The sequence below is a fragment of the Impatiens glandulifera genome, chromosome 3 (genome assembly GCF_907164915.1).
Source record: "Impatiens glandulifera chromosome 3, dImpGla2.1, whole genome shotgun sequence".
NCBI classification, from domain to species: Eukaryota; Viridiplantae; Streptophyta; class Magnoliopsida; order Ericales; family Balsaminaceae; genus Impatiens; species Impatiens glandulifera.
The window spans coordinates 46410835-46433045 of NC_061864.1; the positions used below are offsets into that span (position 1 = coordinate 46410835).

The window sequence follows — 22211 nt, forward strand, 5'->3', positions numbered from 1 at the left end:
TTGATTTAGTTTAATTAAAATAATTTATAAATTAGGTAATTAAAATTTTAGTGCAGATGTGTTAATGCAAAATTCAAAAATTAAACTAATAAATATAGAGAAGTAATAAGGAGAGATAAATTGAGAGAGAGGGAATAAAGAAGAGAATCACTTGCTATCACTTCTCCATTGGAAAAATAAAAAGCTTGAGGAGTGAAGAAAGAAAGATAATTTTTTTATTTTTAAATAAATCAAATTACTCCATTTTATTTCATTATCAAATCCCTCTCTATCAATAATAATTATGTATTAGATTATTATAGAGAACAAACTAGTCCTTGATATATTGTCATGCGTAATTGTATGCACTCAATTATGACACTATTTTGTGAGAGAGTAAAAGGTGGTTTCACAATTTTGAGTTTTGGTTCGAGTGTGGTTGGATGAGAGAAACCTATTTTGAGTTTGAGTTTGAAGAGATGGTTTAGACCATCTCCAACCGAAAAACCCATTTTCAAACTCATTTTGGTATAAATGTCATATCAAACAGTAATTCTACTTTAACCGAAAAAACTCATTCTCAAACCCAAAAGAATATCTTATAACATTCTTTCTTACATCAACTTTTATAACTTTTTAATATCACTCATATCTTTTACAAACTTATAAATTACACCACAATATTATAATATCATCCAAATATTTTAAACTTAAATATAAATTAATTATAAAAATTTATTAAAAATTCAAAAATTACGATACACGAACAAAAAAATACATAAGAGATTGAAATAAAAAATTATTCGTACAAATAAAAAGCAATGCGGATTTGCCGTATTATTAAATATTAGTTGTTTGTTTCATAATTTGTATGTGTATTTTTATTTTGTTGTGTTGATGTATTATTTTAGTTTATGAAGTACTTTCTATTTTGTGTATTATTGTAATGTATATGGTAATTTTATAATTAATATATATATATATATATATTAAAGTAATTTTTTTAATATTATTATAATTTTTTAAAATTATATTATAAATTTATGTTATGTAAAAAATATTATATAAATTAAATTAGTAATTATATAAATAAACTTAATATAAAATATAAGATAAAAATAAAATATAAATAAATAAAACATATAAACAAATTAAAATATAAATAAATTAAAATATAAATAAATTATATAAGTAAGTTTAATATATAAAATTAATTAAGTAAAAGTTAAAGGGCTAAAATGCAAAAAAATAAAAATATATGCGATTGTGAACAGTAACAACGCATATTTGCGTTTTTTGAAGAGGGAAAATGAGAAATCTCATTTTGGGTTTGGTTTTGCAGTTCGGTTGGAGGAGAAAACCCATTTTGGGTATGCGTTTCCAGTACTGTTGGAGATGCTCTTAAGACACTATATATTAAGAAGAGGGAGAATGAAGAAATTTTACAACTTACTCAATAAATGGGGAAATTTGATTAAATAACCTCAAAGATGAGGTTATTTGATCTGATGGTAAGTTGATAATTTTAATGCGCTCGTGGTGTTTTTATTTTTTTTGGACGAAATTGCCCTTGTCGCAAAACGCTAAGTCACTTAGCGTTTCGCGAAGTGACAATATGTGAAATGTCCAGAATACCCTTACTATTTAATATAACCTCTCTCATTTTTTTTTCATTTCTTTTCTTCTCCTTCTCTCTCTTCCCGCTCTTCTCCTCCTTCTCTCTAAAGTCCGGCGGCGATCTCGTCGGCGATCTTGGCGGCGACGGCTCGAAATCCACTATGAGCTCCATGACGAGCACGAGCATTGTTCCAATTGGTACGTTTATTGTAAGCATGTTTTATTGATGTTCGGTTTCTTCGATTGTTTAGGGTTTGCTTCCCGTGTCGCTAAGTGCCTAACGATTCGCGAAGGCCTTCCCGTTTCGTTAAGTGCCTAACGTTTCGCGAAGGCCTTCCCGTTTCGCTAAGAGTCTAGCGATTCGCGAAGTATTAATTATCCGTTTCTAAATCAAATAATATTTTTTTATTGTAGCTGAAGTTTTCGTTTTCTATAATGGAGAGTGGAAACTTGATGCTGATGGAATACTGTATTTTGATGCATCTTCAATCAAAACATTTGATTTACCCCAAAGTACTCGTTAGGCTGAATTACTTGATATACTCTACGATAGACTTAATGTGCAGAAATCTACATACGATTTAGTGCTCCAAGTCAAGTATGATATTCCGAATATCAGAAATCCAAAACCTGTTTTTATTGATAATGATGGGGATTTGAACACATATTTATCACGCTTGATTTTGGGTCGAACCGTGTCACCATTGTGTGTATCTGTAGTAGAGAAGTCAACATTTACTAAAGAAAAGATACCACTACTTATATACCCAACTCAAGAAAGTATACTACCACCACAACTTACTCAAAAATTTGTACCACCCGTTGTACCCTCGGAATTCGTTGTTGAAAGTCAAAATGAAGCCGGAGAAAGCTCTTTGCCTCACATCCCACTTACTCAGGACTTGCATGTTAATACTGGTGAAAATGCATCAATACTTATACAACCAAGTGCAAGAAGATCATCATTGGGTACACCAACTAGTGCAAGAAAGACATCAATGGGTACACCATCTAGTGCAAGAAGATCATCAATGGGTACACCATTTAGTGCAAGACGATCTTCAATGGGTACACCATCGACAGACACGACATACACATCACCTCCAGACCCCTCATTTGCGATGGCATTAACTAGTGAAACCGTATTGGAAGTCGGTTCGTTGTTTGAAAATAAAAAAGAACTTCAACTTGCTCTATATAAATATGCGATGACCAATCATTTTGAATTCAAAGTGGAGAAGTCAAGAAAACATCTTTGGGAACTCAAATGTTTGGATGAGACATGCAAGTGGAGCTTGCGGGCTGTGAAAGGTAAGTTTTCTGAGATGTTTGAGGTCCGGAAATTTGAGAAACAACACTCATGCTCAGTTTTGTCGAGGCCCAAGAAAAAAATGCAAACACCAGCATGGGTTATTAGGCAGTGCGTGAAGAGCAAGTACATGGACCATCACCATAACCACTTGCCTAAGAAAATAATTGAAGACATGCAGTCAACTTATGGGATATTTTTGACTTATAATAAGGCATGGAGGGCAAGGGAAAATTCTTTAATAGCGGTGCGAGGAACGGTAGAGGATTCCTATGGAATACTGCCATCATACCTTTACATGTTGGAGAAGTGTAATCCTGGTACCATAACCGACATCCAGATAGACGAGCTCGGCCACTTCAAGTATATGTTCATGTCCCTAGGCCTCTCAATTAGGGTGTTCAAATCCTTTTGTCGTCCTGTATTATGTGTTGATGCTAGTTTTCTTAAGCACAAGTTAGGTGGTCAATTATTGGTGGCTATTGCATTGGATGCGAATGAGCAACTATATCCTGTCGCATTCGGCGTTGTTGATCAGAGAATAATAACTCCTGGACTTATTTTATGCAAAAACTGAGAGACGCAATTGGATTAGTTGATGATCTCGTCTTCGTATCCGACAGACACCCAAGCATCGCCAATGCCTTGTGTGCTGTTTTTCCAGAAGAAGACCACAGTGCGTGCACATATCACATAAAGATGAATATTGTGACCAAATTCAAAAGTGATAAGTGTCATGCGGAGTTTGATTCGGCTTCAAGAGCGTACACTATCCACGAATTTAATCGGTTTTTTTAAAAGATCAAGGTTAAAGATCACAGGATTGCTGCCTATTTGGAAGAAATTGGGTTCCAAAGATGGAGTAGAGCATTTTTTCCCGGTAAGCAATACAATCAACTCACAAGCAATTATGATGAGAGTTTCAATAGTCAGAGCAGGGAAGCCAGAAAGTATCCCATTTCAGAAATGGTTGAGTATTTGAGATTTACAATACAACATTTGTTTAACGATAGAAGAGAAAGAGCGTCAAATCACGAAGAAGTTTTATCTCCAAATTATGAGAAGGTGTTACGTGAGGGATTCGAGAATGCCAGATTCTATACAGTCCAATCGCTTAACCGATTCGAGTTTTATGTGCATGACAATCAGTCCCATTTCAAAGTCAATTTGAAAGACATGAACTGCACTTGTAGAGTATTTGAAGTTTCAGGTCTTCCTTGTACGCATGCAATGGCTGTTGCCCGTAGTCGGAATTTGGTTTCTTATGACTTCTGTTCATGATATTATTTAACTCACGTGTTCAATCTATTTAACCAATTAATAAGTCGTTATATTTTCCCTGCACACAGGTATTACACAACTGAGTGTTGGATAAATTCATATGCGGAGACATGTTATCCTCCTGGTAATGAAGAAAATTGGGATGTTCTCGAACATATCAAGCAACGTTCGTGTCTTAAACCAAATGTCAAGGTTAAGAAAGGCAGGCCACAAACAAAGCGTAGGTCATCCCAGGGTGAGGTCCGTAAGGTTCCGAGACGATGCAGCTCATGTGCTGGACTAGGACATAATAGGGAAACATGCAAAGCAGTGATGCCTGCACCATCTACTGTAAGAGCTTCATCATCTAAGCAGCATGATTCATCATCTCAAAAATATGAACCTTTAGCTTGATAGATATTATGTTGTAATATATGTTGTTAATTGAACTATGGTACTGGTAAGATACTATGTTGTTAATTCAGGTGGAAACTATGTTGTAGTATATGAGTAGCGAAACGATGAGTACTTACTTAGCGAAACGCTGAGTACTTACTTAGCGAAACGCTGAGTACTAACTTAGCTAAACGATGAGTCAATTCAAGGTTATCTTTTTTGTACGTTGAAGGGTCAATTCAAGGAATTCAAGGGTTACACTTGTTTTTTACGTTGAAGGTTTTCTTCAATTCAAGTTCAAAATTCAATATACATTAGAGTACTCAAGGTTTACAATACATCAAAATAATTTATCATCGGTGAATACCCTGACCGCCAACTTCAAAAATATTCATCAAGGTTTACAATACATCAAAATAATTTATCCAATTACAATTTACTTCAAAATAAGGTTTACACTAAGGTTCGATAATCTGATGGAATAATCTGACTGCCATCTTCTGTCTAAAAAACTCCATGTTATCTGAGGTCACATTGTGCAAGGCTTGGTTAGCGGTCAAGTGTTCCATATACATTAGCGTGAATACCCCACAGTCCCCGCTCTCGGTTGCCCTTGGGACTTCTCCAACCTTAGCTGCTGCGGTTTTCACTTTGGGGTGTGGTAACCGTTTGTAGGTCATTGGTTGGATGGGGGCTTTGAAGTTGAATTTAGGATACCTTATCCTCTCGCCAGGAGTGATTGTCTTTGCAAATATATGTGGAATCATGTCGCAGAACGGTTTCAAATAAGGATCCAAATTCTTATAAAGATAGGCATCGCAGTCGTACACGTCAATGCGGTACTTTTGAAGACGTGCTACACACAAAATCCAGTGTTTCTGGTTAATGTTCACGGGCATGTAGACATCGTGAATTGTTGACCATTCGGGCATATATCTATGTGGTGCACCCATGTAATAGTCTTTGAATTCGGCGACTGGATAGTTTGTAGGATCCTTAATAAAAACCCTATGCTCTCGCCTGATTCTATCCGACAATAAGCAATCCCCTATTGCCACATGAGAATTTTTATATGTCTTGGGATAGTCGGAAATCCTTTTCCGCAATAAATGGCAAAAGCATCGATTTCCTGCACAATGGGAGTATACAACATACATTCAGTATATATATATCAAACAACATTGACTAAATATTAAGCGAATCGATGAGTCCTAGCAAATCGCTGAGTACTTAGCGAATCGATGAGTCCATAGCGAAATGATAAGTACTTGGCAAAACGATAAGCACTTAGCGAAACGATAAATATTAATGAATAATGAATTGATTTGCACGACTTACAGTGTCTTCAAGCCATGTCAACCTTGTTATAACTCTAACAAACATATCCTTCTTTGCTTGGCAAGTATGTACATTCTTTGTCAGATTATCGATTTATGGATCAACCAACCACGCTTTTACTTTATCCAGCAGCTCATCTTCAAATTTTTGAAGGTGATTCACTTTCATTGTATCATTTGTCCTGGGCAGTTTTGACAAAGAAGGGTTGGTGTACGAGTCATCTTTTTTCGGCTTCCTCACTCTCCTCCCATAATTTCCTTTAGGAGGAGTATTGTATAACTGGAAATCATCATTTTCATCATTGTCATCTCCTCCCATAATTTCCTCATTTGTCTGTGCCTTCTTATTCTGAATTCCTTGTTGCACATCCACACCCACACTCTCCCCATCCTTCACCTTCAATTTCAGATCCTTCACCTTCACCTTCAGATCATCCTCCACATCACCCAGCTTCTCATCGTCCTCCACCTTAGCCACATCATCCAGCTTCTCATCGTCCTCCACCTTTACATTATCCTCCACCTTTACGTCCTCCACCTTTACGTCCTCCACCTTTACGTCCTCCACCTTAGCAACATCATCCACCTTCTCATCATCCTCCACCTTAGGAACATCATCCCCACCAGCCACATCATCTTTCTTCACATCATTCACCTTCTCATCATCCCCCACAGTCCCCTGCATCGCTATCATCTCCTACAAAATAGCCAACATTCTGGTCAGTACTTGGCGAATGAACTTAGCTAGCGGTACTTAGCGAAACGATAAGTACTTGGCGAAACGATAAGTACTTAGCGAAACGCTGAGTACTAACTTAGCGAAACGATAAGTACTTGGCGAAACGATAAGTACTTAGCGAAACGATTAGTACTTAGCATTTCACTGAGTGCAAAAATCAATAGGTACTTAACTCATACCTCTGTCTTCTCCTCCTTCTGTTCAACCTTGCTCTTCTCCTCTTCGACATCCTTCTTAGAATCCTTAACCTGCAAAATAGGTACTGGTCAGATCAGATATGTACAGTGCAAAATTCAATATCTTCATACCTCAGTAGTCTTCTCCTCTTCGACCTTCACATCCTTCTTAGAATCCTTCTTCTTGCTCTTCTTCTTCTTTATATTCTCCTCCATATCATCTAATCTTGTTAATAATACGGACATCTTTTTGTTGGATTTATCTAACAACTGTTGGGACATACTAAAAACCATCTTCTTGAACGACTCAAGGTGAGTTTGTTGAGTTTCTTTGATTGTGATTTTCAGCTCTTTGATGAACTCTGTTTTCAGCTCTTTCAGCTCCTCTTTCAACTCTATTTTCAGCTCCTCCTTCAGCTCATTACATTTACATCCAACAGAAGGTGTTGGAGCCCGAGGAGAAGGTGTTTGAGCTTGAGGAGGAGGTGTCTCAGTCCGAGGACTTGAGGTCGTGGAGGGGGGAGTAAGAATGCGGGCCGGAATCGATTCATAAGCAAGCTTCTTCTTCAAGTTGACTGCTTCTTTAAGAGTAGTTTCAGCCTTTCTCTTCCTGGTGGCAGGTTTGGGGGGATTGGGAGTACATTCTTCATGTCCACTTTCTTCATCTTCATCAAAATCATCTTTTATTACCTTCCCATCAATAAATCCCTCAAAAAAATCATCACTTGTCTCGTCGATTTGTTCAAATTCCTCACCACTGTATAACTTCTTCTCCATGGAGGACTATTCCATCTCAGTCACATCCGTGGTCTCAAGGGCAGACTTTACCTCGATCAAGGTGTTTTTCCTGTTGGAATGATAGAGTAACAACCTTGGGCGTAGAGGGTCATTAATATGATTCTTTCTGGCGAATTTAGGGATAAAGTTTTGGATGACCTCATACGTCCAGACTTGAAGTGCCAGTGCAAACCCATATATGTTATATGCAAAAGGAGCATAAGGATCTTCGGCCTTCTCCTTCTTATCAAAATATGAGCTACTGAGATGTTTCATGTTCTTGTTTAAACCCTTGAGGGTGGCTCTAAAGGTGACCTTCCCCCATGGATATTGGAGGAAAGTGTCCTTGTCTTCCACCATGTGGAGTATTTTTGGAAATATAACTCTTTTTGGGTCAAATGTGAATAGGTACTGGCAAATCAGGCATACCAACCCCATCTTGAATGCATCTTTCTTGTCTTTGCATTTGAAAAAAGCTTTCTCCAACTCGCACATTTTCACACTCATGCTCCCTTTAAAATATTTCACCGAGAGAGGTGGACAACCACGCAATTTTTCTTGGTCCAACTCAGGAAAAATGCCGAAACCTAGGCCGGTAACCAACGCATACTCCTTCATACCAAATACAAGGTTTTGCCCATTCACCATGAAAGTTATCTCCTTGGAGTTTGAGCTTACCCTCCTCATCAACATATGATGTACATAGTTCCTGAGAACTGCAAGACTGGGGCTATGAATAATGATCTGAACTGGGTATTGTAAACACTCTCCAAAAGATCCCTTTCCTCGAACTTATTAACAATCTTCTTCAGGGTGAGGGCACTTTTCCACGAAATCCGACCAGGAAACTCAGTAACTGTTGTTTCTGCCATCTACAAAAGGAACAACATCATCAAAAATGTAAGAACAAACACATACACCATAAGTACTTTGCGAATCGATAGGTACTTAGCGAATCGCTAGGTACTTAGCGAATCGGGAGGTACCTAGCGAAACCATTAACTGAACATAAGACAGCATAAACCATATAAAAAAAAACCCTAAATAAAAAATCAAAAACAAACACTAAAACTTAACATGCAAAAACAGAAATCCATAAACAAAAAACCAGAAAATGATCGGCCACCACTAGGTATTTAGCGAATCGCTAGGTACTTAGCGAATCGGGAGGTACTTAGCGAATCGGGAGGTACCTAGCGAAACCCCAATAGCGAAAAAATATACTGAACAGAAGACAGCAAAAATGGACCATACGTTTCATAAACTTATAAAAACAAGGAAACAGACAAGAAACACTTAACATGCATTTACCCTTAACATGCAAAAACCGAAACTCATAAACAAAAAAGCAGAAAATGATCGGCAGGGAGAAGAATGAACAAACCTTAATGACGAACGAGAAGAAAATAGAAATGATTGGCCTTGACAAGATTCAGTGAAGAGACAATGGGTTAGAGAGAGAGAGAGAGTCGGGCGGTTGAAATGAAATGTTCTGAAATTTTTGAATATATAAGGTTAAGGATGGCAATTTAAAACCGCCCCGCAAAAACCGAACCGAATTGCCCCGTTTGGGACGGTTTTTCCCCGAAACCGAACAAGGATGGGGCGGGGATGGTATTTGTGTCCCCCGCCCCGACCCGTCCCGATTTCACTCCGTTTTCACCCCAATTCTGCCCCGAATACCATAAATATAATTAAATATATTAAATCACCAATATATTTATTTATTTACTATATTTTATAAGAGTATTAAATTATTTCTTATAATAATATAAAATTTTAATATATTACAATATATATTATATTAAAAAATTCATTTATATAATTTTATTGTATAATATTTATTTATTTTTTTAAAATAAAAATTATTAACGGTGCCCCGCGGGATTCCCTGAAACCGAAAAAAACCGAACGGGGCGGGGATGGTATTAAAAAAATCCCCGAAATTAAAACGGGGCGGGGATGGTAATTGCATTCCCCGCCCCGAACCGCCCCATTGCCATCCCTATATAAGGTATAGCGCGTGTGCGTACGCGCGCCTCTTCAACTTCCGTAGCGAGTCGGGAGGTACTTAGCGAATCGCGAGGTACTTAGTGAATCGCGAGGTACTTAGAGAATCGCGAGGTACTTAGAGAATCGCGAGGTCAACGAGCTCCAGCTAAGAGAGGATGGTTTGAATACGTTTTCGCTAGTATATTTGTTTAATAACGAAATCGAATTCAAACCATTCTCCTAGTTGGAGCTCGTAGTACTTAGCGAATCGTGAAGTACAAAATTTTTTATTGGTTTCATAGGTAATCTATCTCGTTTGACAAGGTATCAACAACAAAGTCATGGTTTTGAAGAGAAGCTATGTTAGCAAAATAAACCTTATAATTTTACATGGAAACATTTAGATTCTTCAGAAAAGGCCTTTGAAGAAACTATCATTGAGCTCCAGATAAGAGAAAATTGTTTGAAATTTATTTCTTTAGCTTAATGACTAACGAAATCAACCATCTTTGCTTATCTGGAGCTCAATGATGGATTCTTCAAAGGCCTTTTCTGAAGAATCTAAATGTTTCCATTAATGTAAAAAGATAAGGTTTATTTTGCTAACAAAACTTCTCTTCATAACCATGAAGTAATGTAGATACATTGTCAAATGAAGTTCATGATTAACTATAAATAACAAAAAATCTTGACACTTAGCAAATCGCGAGGTACTACTTAGCGAAACGGTAAGTTCGTAGCGAAACGTTTAGCAAATCTACCCTGAAACGGAAACACATATGATCTAATCAGAGATTTTCTGCAAATATGAACCAATAACAAATAAGAACCTAACGAAATGCTCAAACATGAACCAATATGAACCAAATAACAAATAAGAATCCACAAATATGACCACATATGAACCAAATATGAACATAACGAAATATGAAAAGGTTTTTGAAATGAAGAAAATGTAAACATGAACATAACTTGAATTAGATTTTGAAATGAACATCTTCCTCGACCTTCAAATCCTTAGAATCGGAGACCTGCATACCCTAAACCCTAGAATCGGAAACCTGCATGCAAAATAGATTTAGGGTTAGTTTTACATAGATCATGTAAATCTGTATAGATAAAAACATAAATGGATTAGGTTAGAAGATCTTGTAATATGTATAGATATGTATGAATTGAACCGCCGTCCCGCCCGCAACATCCGTTGCCGTCGTCGCCGCCGGCCGCCGTGAAAGAGAGAACAGGAGAAGAGAGAGAAAGAAAACTAAGAAAATGAAAATATTAGAGTATTTATACTAACCCTAATCCACTTCGCGAAACGCTAATTCACTTATCGTTTCGCGACAAAAGCAATATCGTATAAAAAAAAATATAGAACCACGAGCGCAAAAAAAATAACAAGTCACCACCAGATCAAATAACCTCGTCTATGAGGTTATTTAATCAAATTTTCCGAATAAATGTCTCCCTCTACTCTGTTTTTCTATCATTTCTTTTACCGTATAAATGTTTGTGCAATTTAAATTTCTTTACATATACATGAGAGAAAGTATTTGTAATCTTTTATTCATAAGTGATAAAATATGTGATACGATACTTATTGAAAATAAGGAAATGCTAATATGTATTTTAATAATTTGGAGTGAATTAAAAATAGAAGCAGATCCCAGGGGCCTCTTTGATAATAATTATTATCACATGGGAAGATGTCTGTCCTTCCATCTGACTCGAAGGATCCTTTGCTGCATGTTCGATTTACAGAGATCATAGTTCGACCAATCGTATAATGGTTATTTATGTCTTCGCTCTGGCGATAGATCGGTGCGTCTCCTTCTTCATCGGTCCGTCGATCGGATGCAGGCAACTCTGAAGAATGGGTCGTAACAGATTGATTTCACTGAAACAATTTAGTTACTTTTATGTTCAAAAATTGCTAACTGAGGAGGAAACAAACAAACAAAAACTAAGAGGAAAGAAATGAGGTGGGGGGACAAATGGACAAGGAGGGAGGGAAGAAAGCAATGAAATTTGCAGTCAGTCCGCTGTTAATCTTCTTGGGTCGGTAAGTGTGATGTTCCAATGGGCACCTGGCAAGGCCATTCTCATAGCGTTCATACGATCCCATTTCAAATCATTGTTCCTCTGTGGTGACAACCCACAAAAGCTCTGCAATTGAGCATCCATTGCATCGTGAACCTTCCACCACCGTTTATGTGCCACATCACTTGCATAAACAAGCTGATCCTCGATATCAAAATTGCAATCATAGTCCCTATAACACAGCCAAGGCTTTAATCCGAGGTAATGGATGGCATATAGTTTTGGAGGATCTGCCCCAAATAAGTTGTTTTTCAAATGGGCTTCGCTGGATGAATTTGACCAGAAATTCTTGAGAAAATTCACTCGTCTAGGGAGTCGATGCCAGTAAACGAAGATCTCGTTGAGGAAACCTTGGTCACCCCCGTTGTAGGAAACGACGTCTTTTCGGGCCTTCATGAGAACACGAAATGTGCAGTTGGAGGGTTCGATGACCATGACGCCTGAGTTGAAGAGTGAACCGTCGTTTCCAGCGGCAGACATTTGTGGGAAACGGAAGAGGAGGTCAAGGTTCTGAAGAACAATGATGTCGGAGTCGACGAAAATGATTTTGGAGTATTGGGTAAGCTGCCATAATCGAAACTTGCTGTAGTTGTATTCGTTGTAAGAGTTTTTTTCGGCTTTTGGATTGCGGATTCTTTTGATCAAATGGATCTTCCATCCGGCCATGGCAAGAGCTTCACGTTTAGGAATGGAGATGGATGTGTCCAAGAGGAGGAGAAGGTCGCGCTTTGTCCCGGTTTGGATTAAGGATTGGGCTAAGGTTATGGCGCCGCAAACATACGCCTCTGACGAATGTAGGACCGTTGCGTAAGCTTCCCGTCGACGTTCCCGATTCATCATCATAATACTCTTTCGTTGTTGTTGGATCTCATTATTCTCCTCCTCCGACCAGTTGAGAGGCAAAGCCAGATTACATGATCCTATAGGAAGTGATAGTTTGTTCTCCAGCGTACCCATGTCCGGCTCAAACAGCCACCAGTCCCCCTCTTTGCTTACCAGGTCGTCACAGCGGAAAATCTCCATCATCGGCCGACATTTGCTCAGCACCACTACCCTCGGTGGTGGTCGACGATATCTGAACACCAACGCCATCTTGGCTGCCATGAGATGCAGCTGGAGCCGGAAAACGTCCCTGAGGTTCGACCCACATGGAATTTTCACCATAATCAAGTCGAAATTAAAGGAGTAGTAGTCCTCAAATATGGGCATAGGTATCTCAGGACAGATATACCCTCCTTCATTCTCTTGTTCCTCATCGATCCATTCTGGGAACAGATGCTTCCACTCAAATAGCTCCGATACTTTGTCATATTCAATTGTTATCATCTCTGCGTACTGCTCCCATTCCTTCAAGTCCTCATCTTCCATGTTTATCATTCCAATCTTCATATTTCCCTTCTTTCCCTGCATTAATATTGCATCCGCAAAGGCTGGCTTCACTCTCTTGATCTTATCTATTTTCGCTGCTTGATCACCTCCTTGATGTTGTTCTTTAAAAATAATGAACTAGTTAGCTAGTAATATTTAAGTAATGATATCAGAATGATAATTAGGGCAGTTGTATGTATATATATACCTGGTTATAATTACCTTTGGCTTTAGGGCTGGTTTTGCATGAGTTGAGCATGGAGCAATAGTTATAACTATAACCGCGAATGGAGCTCCTGATGTTATGATCAGGCGCGGATGGCTGGTGTAAGAGAAGAAGAAGGGCGTAGACAAGGAGGAAAAGCGCAAGGAAGAAGAGGTTGATTCGAATAACCATTGCCTTGGAAATCGAAGGTGTGCTTCCGCCCTTCAAAACTAGCAGCTTCTGCAAGTATTTTTGAGCAAAACTAGCCGCCATGATTGATCACCACCACCTATATTATCATCATATTTAATGAGTAATGAGTAATCAACAAACAAGCTAGTTATAACACTTCATACAACTATATATATATACTTAGAGTAGTTGAGCTTCTACGTTTTTCTTTTCCAAATTAGCTGTAGTAGTTAGGACTTACGACTTAATTAGGAGTAGATAATTTATTTATATATATTCTTCGTGACAAGTAATAGAGAGAACGCTAGCTCGATCATTAGATCATGTATTATTGTATTGATTCATGACAGACTCATGAATCAAAATAATATGTGCCCATCAGGATTCAGCAGGATGATTGTGGTTAATAAATTACCTTATTATCCCTCACTTTTGTTAAAAGAGTTCATCCAGATTGGTTGTTGAAGCGTACAAGTCAAGTCGGGGGTAGGATGGTAAACTTAGTCATGTTTTTGGTGAAATCGTGGAGAAATATATATGCTAACAACTCTATGGGTGGCTTGTCGACATCTAGCATGCAGAAAAAAAGTCGCTCTTTTAGCCGTTAAGTAATAGCAAAAAAAATATCCCACCAATAATTAGTATAATATACATATCATTAACTACCATTCTTTATATATATATATATATATATATATATATATATATTAATATTAATATTAATATTAGTTAGCCTATGGTGATCAATAAGAATAAGAACGTGCTAATTATTAAGTCAAAATCCAAATGAAATATTATGCAAGTGATTCACTTTTAATTTAACTAGATAAAAAAATCATATTGCATCAATATAATTATGACCGAAATCATAAACTATTGTTAGAGAAACCCAATAAAAGCATGGTTTAACAATCCAATTAGATAAGCTACAACAAAGGCCTAAAACTTCTTTTTTTCCTTTTGTATAATCAGATGGACAATCAATTCATTTAAGAAACAAACAATCAAATAAACAAGACACCAAGATTTTACGTGAAAAACTCAATTAAGGTAAAAATCACAGAACCCTTGGCCACTTAAACATCCACTATATCAATGAGTATACAAGTATTGTTTAATACAAGCCTAGAGGTAATCTAATAAGAAATATCAAATAACATCATCCTAACTTGTCATTACAACACATATCATCATCATCAAAGATGGCTAGCAAAACAGAGGCAAAAGAAATTGTGTCTGGCCTAAAGCCACTGATCAGAGAAGAACAGAAGAAGGGATGATTTCTCGTCTACACGAACTAACCTGGTCGACTGGTCGAAAGCTGGTCGGAGGCTGATCGAAGTCTGTCTCTAGAGAAACCAGAGTATACAGGGAAGAGAGGGAGCAGAGATCTGAGAGAGAGAGAGTTGTTTCTCTTTTTTTTTTTTTTGTTAATTAATGAAATGCCCTAATGGGCTTTATTTTTAGTCAAGCCCAAATCATTTGAGCTGACCCCAACAAATCTCCCCCATCAGCGCAACTTCGCAGGCTCCAATAAACCCGCTCTCTCCCGACAATTTTCAAACTTGTCCTTAGGCAAGGACTTTGTAAACATATATATCTGCACCATTTTCACTTGTATGAATCTTCTCCAAGTTCAGCTCACGTCGATGTGTTTAGATCTCGAATGAAAACCTGAATTCTTCGAGAGATGAATAGCACTTTGACTGTCGTAAAATAAAGTGAACTTCTCTTGATTTTGGCCTAACTCCTGTAGGAATTTCTTAATCCACAACACCTCTTTACATGCCTCGGTAGTTGCAATATACTCAGCTTCTGTAGTAGAAAAAGCAACACACTTTTGTAACTTTGTCAACCACGAAACAGCACCACCTGCAAAGGTAACCAAAAAACCTAATACAGATTTCTTGAATCAACATCACCTGCCATATCAGAATCTGTAAATCCTTCCAAGACAGGAGTATCTCTTCCGAAGCATAAACGTACTTTAAAAGAGTCTTAAAGATATCTGAGAATCCACTTAACAACCAACCAATGTTCTTCTCCAGGGTTGAAGAGATACCGATTAAAAACATCAACTGCGTGTGCTATGTCCGGTCTTGTACATACCATGGCATACATAAGACTACCAACTGCGGAGGCATAAAGTACATTCTTCATCTCATCTTTCTCTTTCTCACTTGTAGGACATTGTTTAGAACTCAACTTGAAATGACCTGCAAGTGGAACTGAAACCGGTTTTGCATTTTTCATTACAAACCTCTCAAGTACATTTTCAATGTACTTCTCCTGTGATAGCTTTGTTCTTTATGTCTCTTATGATTTTCATGCCTAGGATCTGCTTCACTGAACCCAAATCCTTCATCGCAAAAGACTTGTTCAAATCCCTTTTGAGCTTCTCAATTTTCGCAATATCTTATCCAACAATTAGCATATCATCAACATAGAGCAGGAGAATAACAGAATCATTAACGTCGTATCTCTTGATGAAAACACAATGATCAAAAGTAGTCTTATTGTACCCATTTGCTTCCTGAAGGAGTCAAATTTCATGTACCATTGTCTAGGCTTTGCTTGAGCCCGTACAGACTTTTCCTCAACCTGCAGACAAGATCTTCTTTACCTTTAACTTTGAAACCCTCGGATTGTTCCATATAGATTTCTTCCTCCAAGTCACCATGGAGAAATGCATTTTTCACATCCAGTTGTTCAATTTCCAAATCTTGACTAGCAGTCAATGCTAACACAACTCTAATGGATGACCTCTTAAAAACCGGTGAGAAGATCTCTACAAAATCAATCCCCTTTTTCCGTCCAAAGCCCTTCACAATCAGTCTTGCGTTGTATCGAGGTTGTGAGCTATTCTCTTGATGCTTCAACTTGAATACCCACTTGTTCTTCAATGTCTTTTTTCCTTTCGGATGTTTCACCAAGTCATAAGTCTCATTCTCTTAAAGGAATTAATCTCGTCTTGCATTGTCGCTGACCACTTGTTCTTATTTTCATGAGACAATACTTCTTGATAGGTTTCTGGTTCTCCCCATCAATCAACATCACATACTCATTGGGAGGATACCTACTAGATCTTCTAATATGTTGATCATCGGATGGCATAAGAGAACTATCATCATCTTGTTCAGCTTCCTTTGTTGGCTCAACATCAACTAGAGGAGTCTCATCAACCTCAACTTGGGCATTTACCACATCATTGGGCTGTAATTGTGGTGTACGAATTCTACTATTATTGGGAAATTCCTTCTTCGTAGACTTTGGATTTTCTTTTTTCTCAAAGTCTTCAATGGTCTGATCTTCAAAGAATATCACATCTCTACTTCTAATGAGTTTCTTGTTAACCGGATCCTAACATCGGTATCCAAATTCTCTGTGGCCATACCCAATATAGATACACTATCTCGTCTTACTATCAAGTTTAGCTCTCATCTCAAGAAACATAAACAAACACTTTACAACCAAAAACTCTCAAGTGATCATAGAGACGTCTTTACATCTCCAAACTCTTTCTGGAACGTCTCCATCTAAAGGAGTTGAGGTGAAAGGTTTATCAGATCAACCGTTGTCTTCATTGCCTCTCCCCAAAAGGATTTTGGCAACTTAGCATGAGACAACATACACAAAATTCTCTCATTGATAGACCTGTTCATCCGCTCTGGGACTCCATTCTGTTGAGGTGTTTTTGGCACAGTCTTCAAAAGTTTGATCCCATTACTTTTACTGTATTCCACAAATGACCCTTTGTATTCGCCACCATTGTCCGAACGAACATATTTTAACTTCTTCCTAGTTTCTCTCTCCATTTTAGCATAAACAACTTGAAGTAATCCAATGTTTGATCCTTAGTCTTCAAGCAATAGGCCCACACCTTCCTTGAGAAATCATTGATAAAAGTGATGTAATAATGAGCACCATCTAAAGTTAGGGAATCCATAAAACATATGAATGTGTGAATCATATCTAAGATATTAGGCTTCCTAGATGGAGAGAAACTCTTGAAGGAAACTCAATGTTGCTTATCAACTAAGCAATCTGTGCATTTCTTCAAATTTGTGGGCTTCAAGCCCTGAATATCGATTATCTTGAAGAGAACTCGCATGTCATTCTTACTTAAGTGACCAAGTTGCTTATGCCAAAGCTATGCTGAACAATCATTAATTGCATTTGCTTCTCCCCCTATAAGACTTATCCTCTGTCACATAAAGAGAACCAACTTTCATTCCTTTAGCTACCACCAAAGATCCCTTAGTGAGTTTCCATTTTCCTTCACCAAAGTGACTATGATAGCCCTCATCATAAAAATGCCAATGGACATTAAATTCATCAGAATATTGAGAACATGTCGAACATTCTTCAAAAGTAATTTGCACGAAGTATTAGTATCCAAACAGACATCTCCTTTTCCAAAAATCTTACACGTAACATGGTTTCCCAACGTCACTAAGCCAACCTGTCCACTAGTGTAAGAAATAAATATATCACAACGATTGGTCACATGATAAGAAGCACCAGAGTCTATCACCCATTGTGTATATAGAGAAACAAGGTTGATACTATCATTGTCGTAAACAATATCGATGTCGTTACCACCCACATTTGCAACCTTACTACTTCCATCTTGCTTATTCTCCTTTTGTTCCCGTTTCAAAGATCTGAACTGATACTTCTTGTGTCCTTGTTTGTCACAATGATGACATGTAATCTATTTTCTCGAGTTGGATGTTCCCCGTTACATGTCTGAACTGCCACTTTGATTCTTTGGAGTTTTACTTTTACTTCTACTCCTTCTCTCGGTCACGAACACCTGACTTGGAGTCGAGAAGCCCTGTTCTTTTCTTCTAGCCTCTTCATTTAACACGCTCTCTTTCATCATTTTCAAAGTGAGCTTACCTTGTGGAACAGAATTGGTAATTGAAACCACAAGTGTCTCCCAACTATCAGGTAGGAAATTAATCAAACACATAGCATGAATATCATCATCAAATTTCATTCCTATCGCAGTCAGCTCATTTAGAATACTCAGAAAAGCATTTAGATGTTCGGACATAGAAAACCCATCTTGATATTTCAACGAGCAAAGCTTCCTAAATAGAAATGCTCTGTTTTGAGTGTTGTTCTACTCATACAACTCACTCAAAATAGTTTTCGTTAATGATGAAATGAACGATGAAATTGATCAAGATAATCAATTTATGAAACACATTATCAACGATTTGTATCCAATCGATGAAGCCTCAAATAATGAACGCCCTGTTGACAATGCTAAGGCATTCTACTGGTTGTTGGATTATTCGAATCTTATTATGAAGCTCAAGATTATGAGACTTGGCCTTGTCATGAAGCTCATTGCTCTACATGATCCGAAATTTCTTCATCCTGGACATCTGAGTTTGAAGCATCGCTACTTCATGCGCAATCTTCCACAATTCCTTATTGGTACTCCCTTGACTCAAGTCTAAGTCGACATTTGCGGAGGAGTTTTTTGCAGATTGCTTCTCAAGATTTTCTAGCCTGTTAGAAATATAGTGAATACTCTACTGCATTGGAGCTAGAGCTTACAAAATGAACTTTCAGAAATCTATCCTGCCCGGAGAATCCTCCTCAGAAGAAGATGGTGCGGACGAGACGACGTGGGAGCCTGCTAGAACATAGCGAATATGATCAGGATGAAGACTTACTTGTATGGATCGCTCTGGTTCCTTTTCTGGAGAAGAGATTCGAGGCATATTAATCAATGCCCGATACTCACCGTCTTCTCCTTCGATTTCATTGCGCAGATCTCTGTCGAAACTTGATAGTTCTTCATAAATGATAGGTTGATTGGGTAAAGATTCCTTGGATTGAGATGGGGAGGATTGCTTGGATTTTGGGGAGTCATACCGCTTCTCTTCAGACGCCTGCCCATCTGATGAGATAATCTGAACATTGGCCTTGGGAGTCTGCTCAAATGAAGGAGAAGAAGGTTGAACAACCTCACTTCAAACGCTTTCTTGGAACAGACATGTTCCCCCTCAGTAGACGGGGTCTGCGTTTTTTCGGACGTAGGGGGAGAAACTTCAGATGGTTCCCTTTGAGCAGACGAAGGATACTCCTCATACGTTTGAGAACTCTTCTTCTCAACATGAGGGATTGTTTGCTACACTTCAGACTGGTGGGGTGTCTGCTCAGATGAGTAAGAAACATATAATCACCTTTCTTCAACGGACGATTTCTATTGCTCGATGACATGAAGAGTCGCCTGCTCTTTAAACACCGAGAGCATCTACTGAGTTGTAGATATGGGACGTGGCTCACCTTGAGTGAACGACAACTCGTCAATGAAGGGCATCTTCTCATCTCGTATAAGTAGTTCAGCTCTGCTCGAGGTGCTTTGTTCTGAAGATCATCAGTCTTGGACGATTCAGTCCCAAGGACATATTTGAGAGCCGTGGAACAATAGGATTCCTTGAGTAGTTTAAGATAGTTAAGATCCTGCACATCCATTTGAGTTGTTCTGTCCGAAGGGTTAAAATTTGTTTCCCTTTGGCAGAAGATGGGGTAGAGAGAGCGCCCTCCAACATTTGCTGCAACGATCTCTCTTCTCTTGAGAGACTCGTTGACATTTGGGGTTTTGGTCCAAGAGAGGACCGATTTCTCCATCTGCAGTAGTTCCTTCTACCTTTTCGCCACATTCGAACCTGGGTTAACATCACTGAACCTTGTGTGGATTCTGGTGCATAGCCATTTAACAAAATATCTCGATTTTTGCAGACGCCGTGGACTCAACGTCCTCCATGATGAGGTCGAGTGTCTGATTGACTTCAAACGAGAGTTCTGGAATATAGTATACTGTTTTTTTCCCTTCCCTACAACTTCGGCAGGTTTGAGATCAGGAACATATTCTCTGAATTCGATGCCCCGAGCTCCTCCGGCTGCTCTAAGCATAGCAAAAGGAGAAACATTCTTCGAAAATGCATTTTCTAGAAGAACTGTAATAGGAACAATATTTGTATGAACGGGTGCTGATTCGTTGGTTTGCTCAGCATTCAGACTAACATTTTCTTCAATAATAGCAGTAGTAGATGTAGGCACAACTTCCTACTCTACTACAGGTAAAATAACTTCAACTTGACTAGTGGCTACATCAGCCACTAGTTCGACAGGGGAGATAACAACTTCTTTCCCTGTCTCTTATCAACGGATTCACCAACTGTCTTAGTAGTTGGTTCAGCAACTTGTTCCACAATAGGAACTTTAATAATGGGTTCTACGACCAAGGAAAGGGAAGCAGGTACATTGGAGGACATTTGAACAGTAGTGGATGCCTCCGTCTGATCAGTAGGTAGAGCATCCGTCTGGCCAGTAGGAATTACCTCCATCTGACCAGCAACTAGGGCAAACGCCTCACAAAGCGCTTTGAGTTGACTAGCCAAAACTAGATGACGTTTATCAACGTGCGTCTTTAAACACCTCATCTTCGGACGAGTGGGACAACCGTCCAATGTCTCATCATCTGTTCATGTACTTTTCCCACCCAGAAATTGAACGGTCATAATTCTGATTATTTGAAGATAATATATTTATTAGATAAGATATCTGATAAATATCTTCAAATATCAAATAAAATAAAGACACATGTCTTTTTATGTTAAAAATATGACTAATATTTTTAGCTGTTGATTATAGTACTATTTTGCATTAATGATAAAGTGCATTAATGACATTTAATGATGATTTTCTTGGGAAAACGTTTTTATTAAATGACGGTTTAGTTTTCAAATGATGTCTTTTGGATACGTGACTGTTCGACTCTATTTAAGGTGCTATGAACACCTAAAATATCTCACGCTATACTTGAGATTTTTCTGAAAAACCTTAGAACCTTTGTGCTTTGTCTTCTCTCTAAAGAAAACCTAATCTTTTTCGTTTATATTCTTCTTCAAACCTTAATATGTCTAAGAAAGGTCATTCCATTTTCTTATAACACAATACAGGTAGATTTCGAATCAGTCTACGAATATGAACAGCTGGAGATCATTTCTATGTTCAAAACCCTTGATATGTATGGCCTCAAGAGGTTCCTCGGTGGTCCGTTCATCCTGCATGACAAGGAAGTCCGCGACTTCTTCAGTTCTAGGAAGATTATTGACGATTCTATTGAGGTGATAGTGAATGGCGTCCATATATCTATCTCTGAAGCCTCCTTTGCGAAGTTTTTCGAGTTTCCATCGGAATGTCACACGTTCAACCTTATAATTCCTACTTATGAGATGCAACCCTGTTCTCGGACATCGGCGGTCTGGTAAACATCAACGGGAAGAAGAAACTTCTCAAATACTCTTTATGTTGATTATATGGTGGCCATGACCAAAGGGATGCCGGTCAACTGGGCGTTCGTTCTCTTTTCGATACTCTGCCAGATGGTTTCTTCAGAGAGCAAGTATAGTGTGGGATTGTCAGCCCAACTCAGTTGGCTCTTGGAGCATCTACAGGTTCCTGTTGGAAAGGGTGAGGATGTTAACCCTTATAGAATAATGACATACGTCACCGTAAAAAACTTCCTTGCGTGTATGAAGATCGTCAAGGACTCGAAGTCTGAATCGTCAACTTAACAGACGAGTGGTCAGTCGATCACTCGATCCAAACGTTCTACGACCTCTAGTCGTAGGACCCTTGCGAAGAGTGCTAGGACCTCTATTATGGAGTCCGCCTCCAGCTTAAACATCCATTGGAGAACCTGGAGAAGTTGACTCCGCTCCTTAAAGGGAGAGAA

The 22211-nt window shown here is 38.3% G+C and overlaps 1 protein-coding gene across 1 annotated transcript; it reads right to left on the reverse strand.

The window, feature by feature from the left end:
• Nucleotides 1–11173: 11173 nt before the first annotated feature.
• LOC124930279 (UDP-glucuronate:xylan alpha-glucuronosyltransferase 2) lies at nucleotides 11174–13555 on the reverse strand. The gene is made up of 2 exons (XM_047470634.1): nucleotides 13273–13555; nucleotides 11174–13172 (listed from the first exon to the last, which is right to left on the reverse strand). Exons 1-2 carry the CDS (start codon nucleotides 13526–13528, stop codon nucleotides 11617–11619), a joined length of 1812 nt encoding a protein of 603 aa, XP_047326590.1. The 5' UTR covers nucleotides 13529–13555; the 3' UTR covers nucleotides 11174–11616.
• Between the last annotated feature and the right edge of the window lie 8656 nt (nucleotides 13556–22211).

Bases quoted from the DNA above. Each gene is read 5' to 3' on its own strand.
- LOC124930279 (XM_047470634.1), bottom strand. From the start codon at position 13,528: ATGGCGGCTAGTTTTGCTCAAAAATACTTGCAGAAGCTGCTAGTTTTG. The intron at 13,173-13,272 runs GTAATTATAACC...TTATTTTTAAAG, and splicing joins AACCAGCCCTAAAGCCAAAG to AACAACATCAAGGAGGTGAT.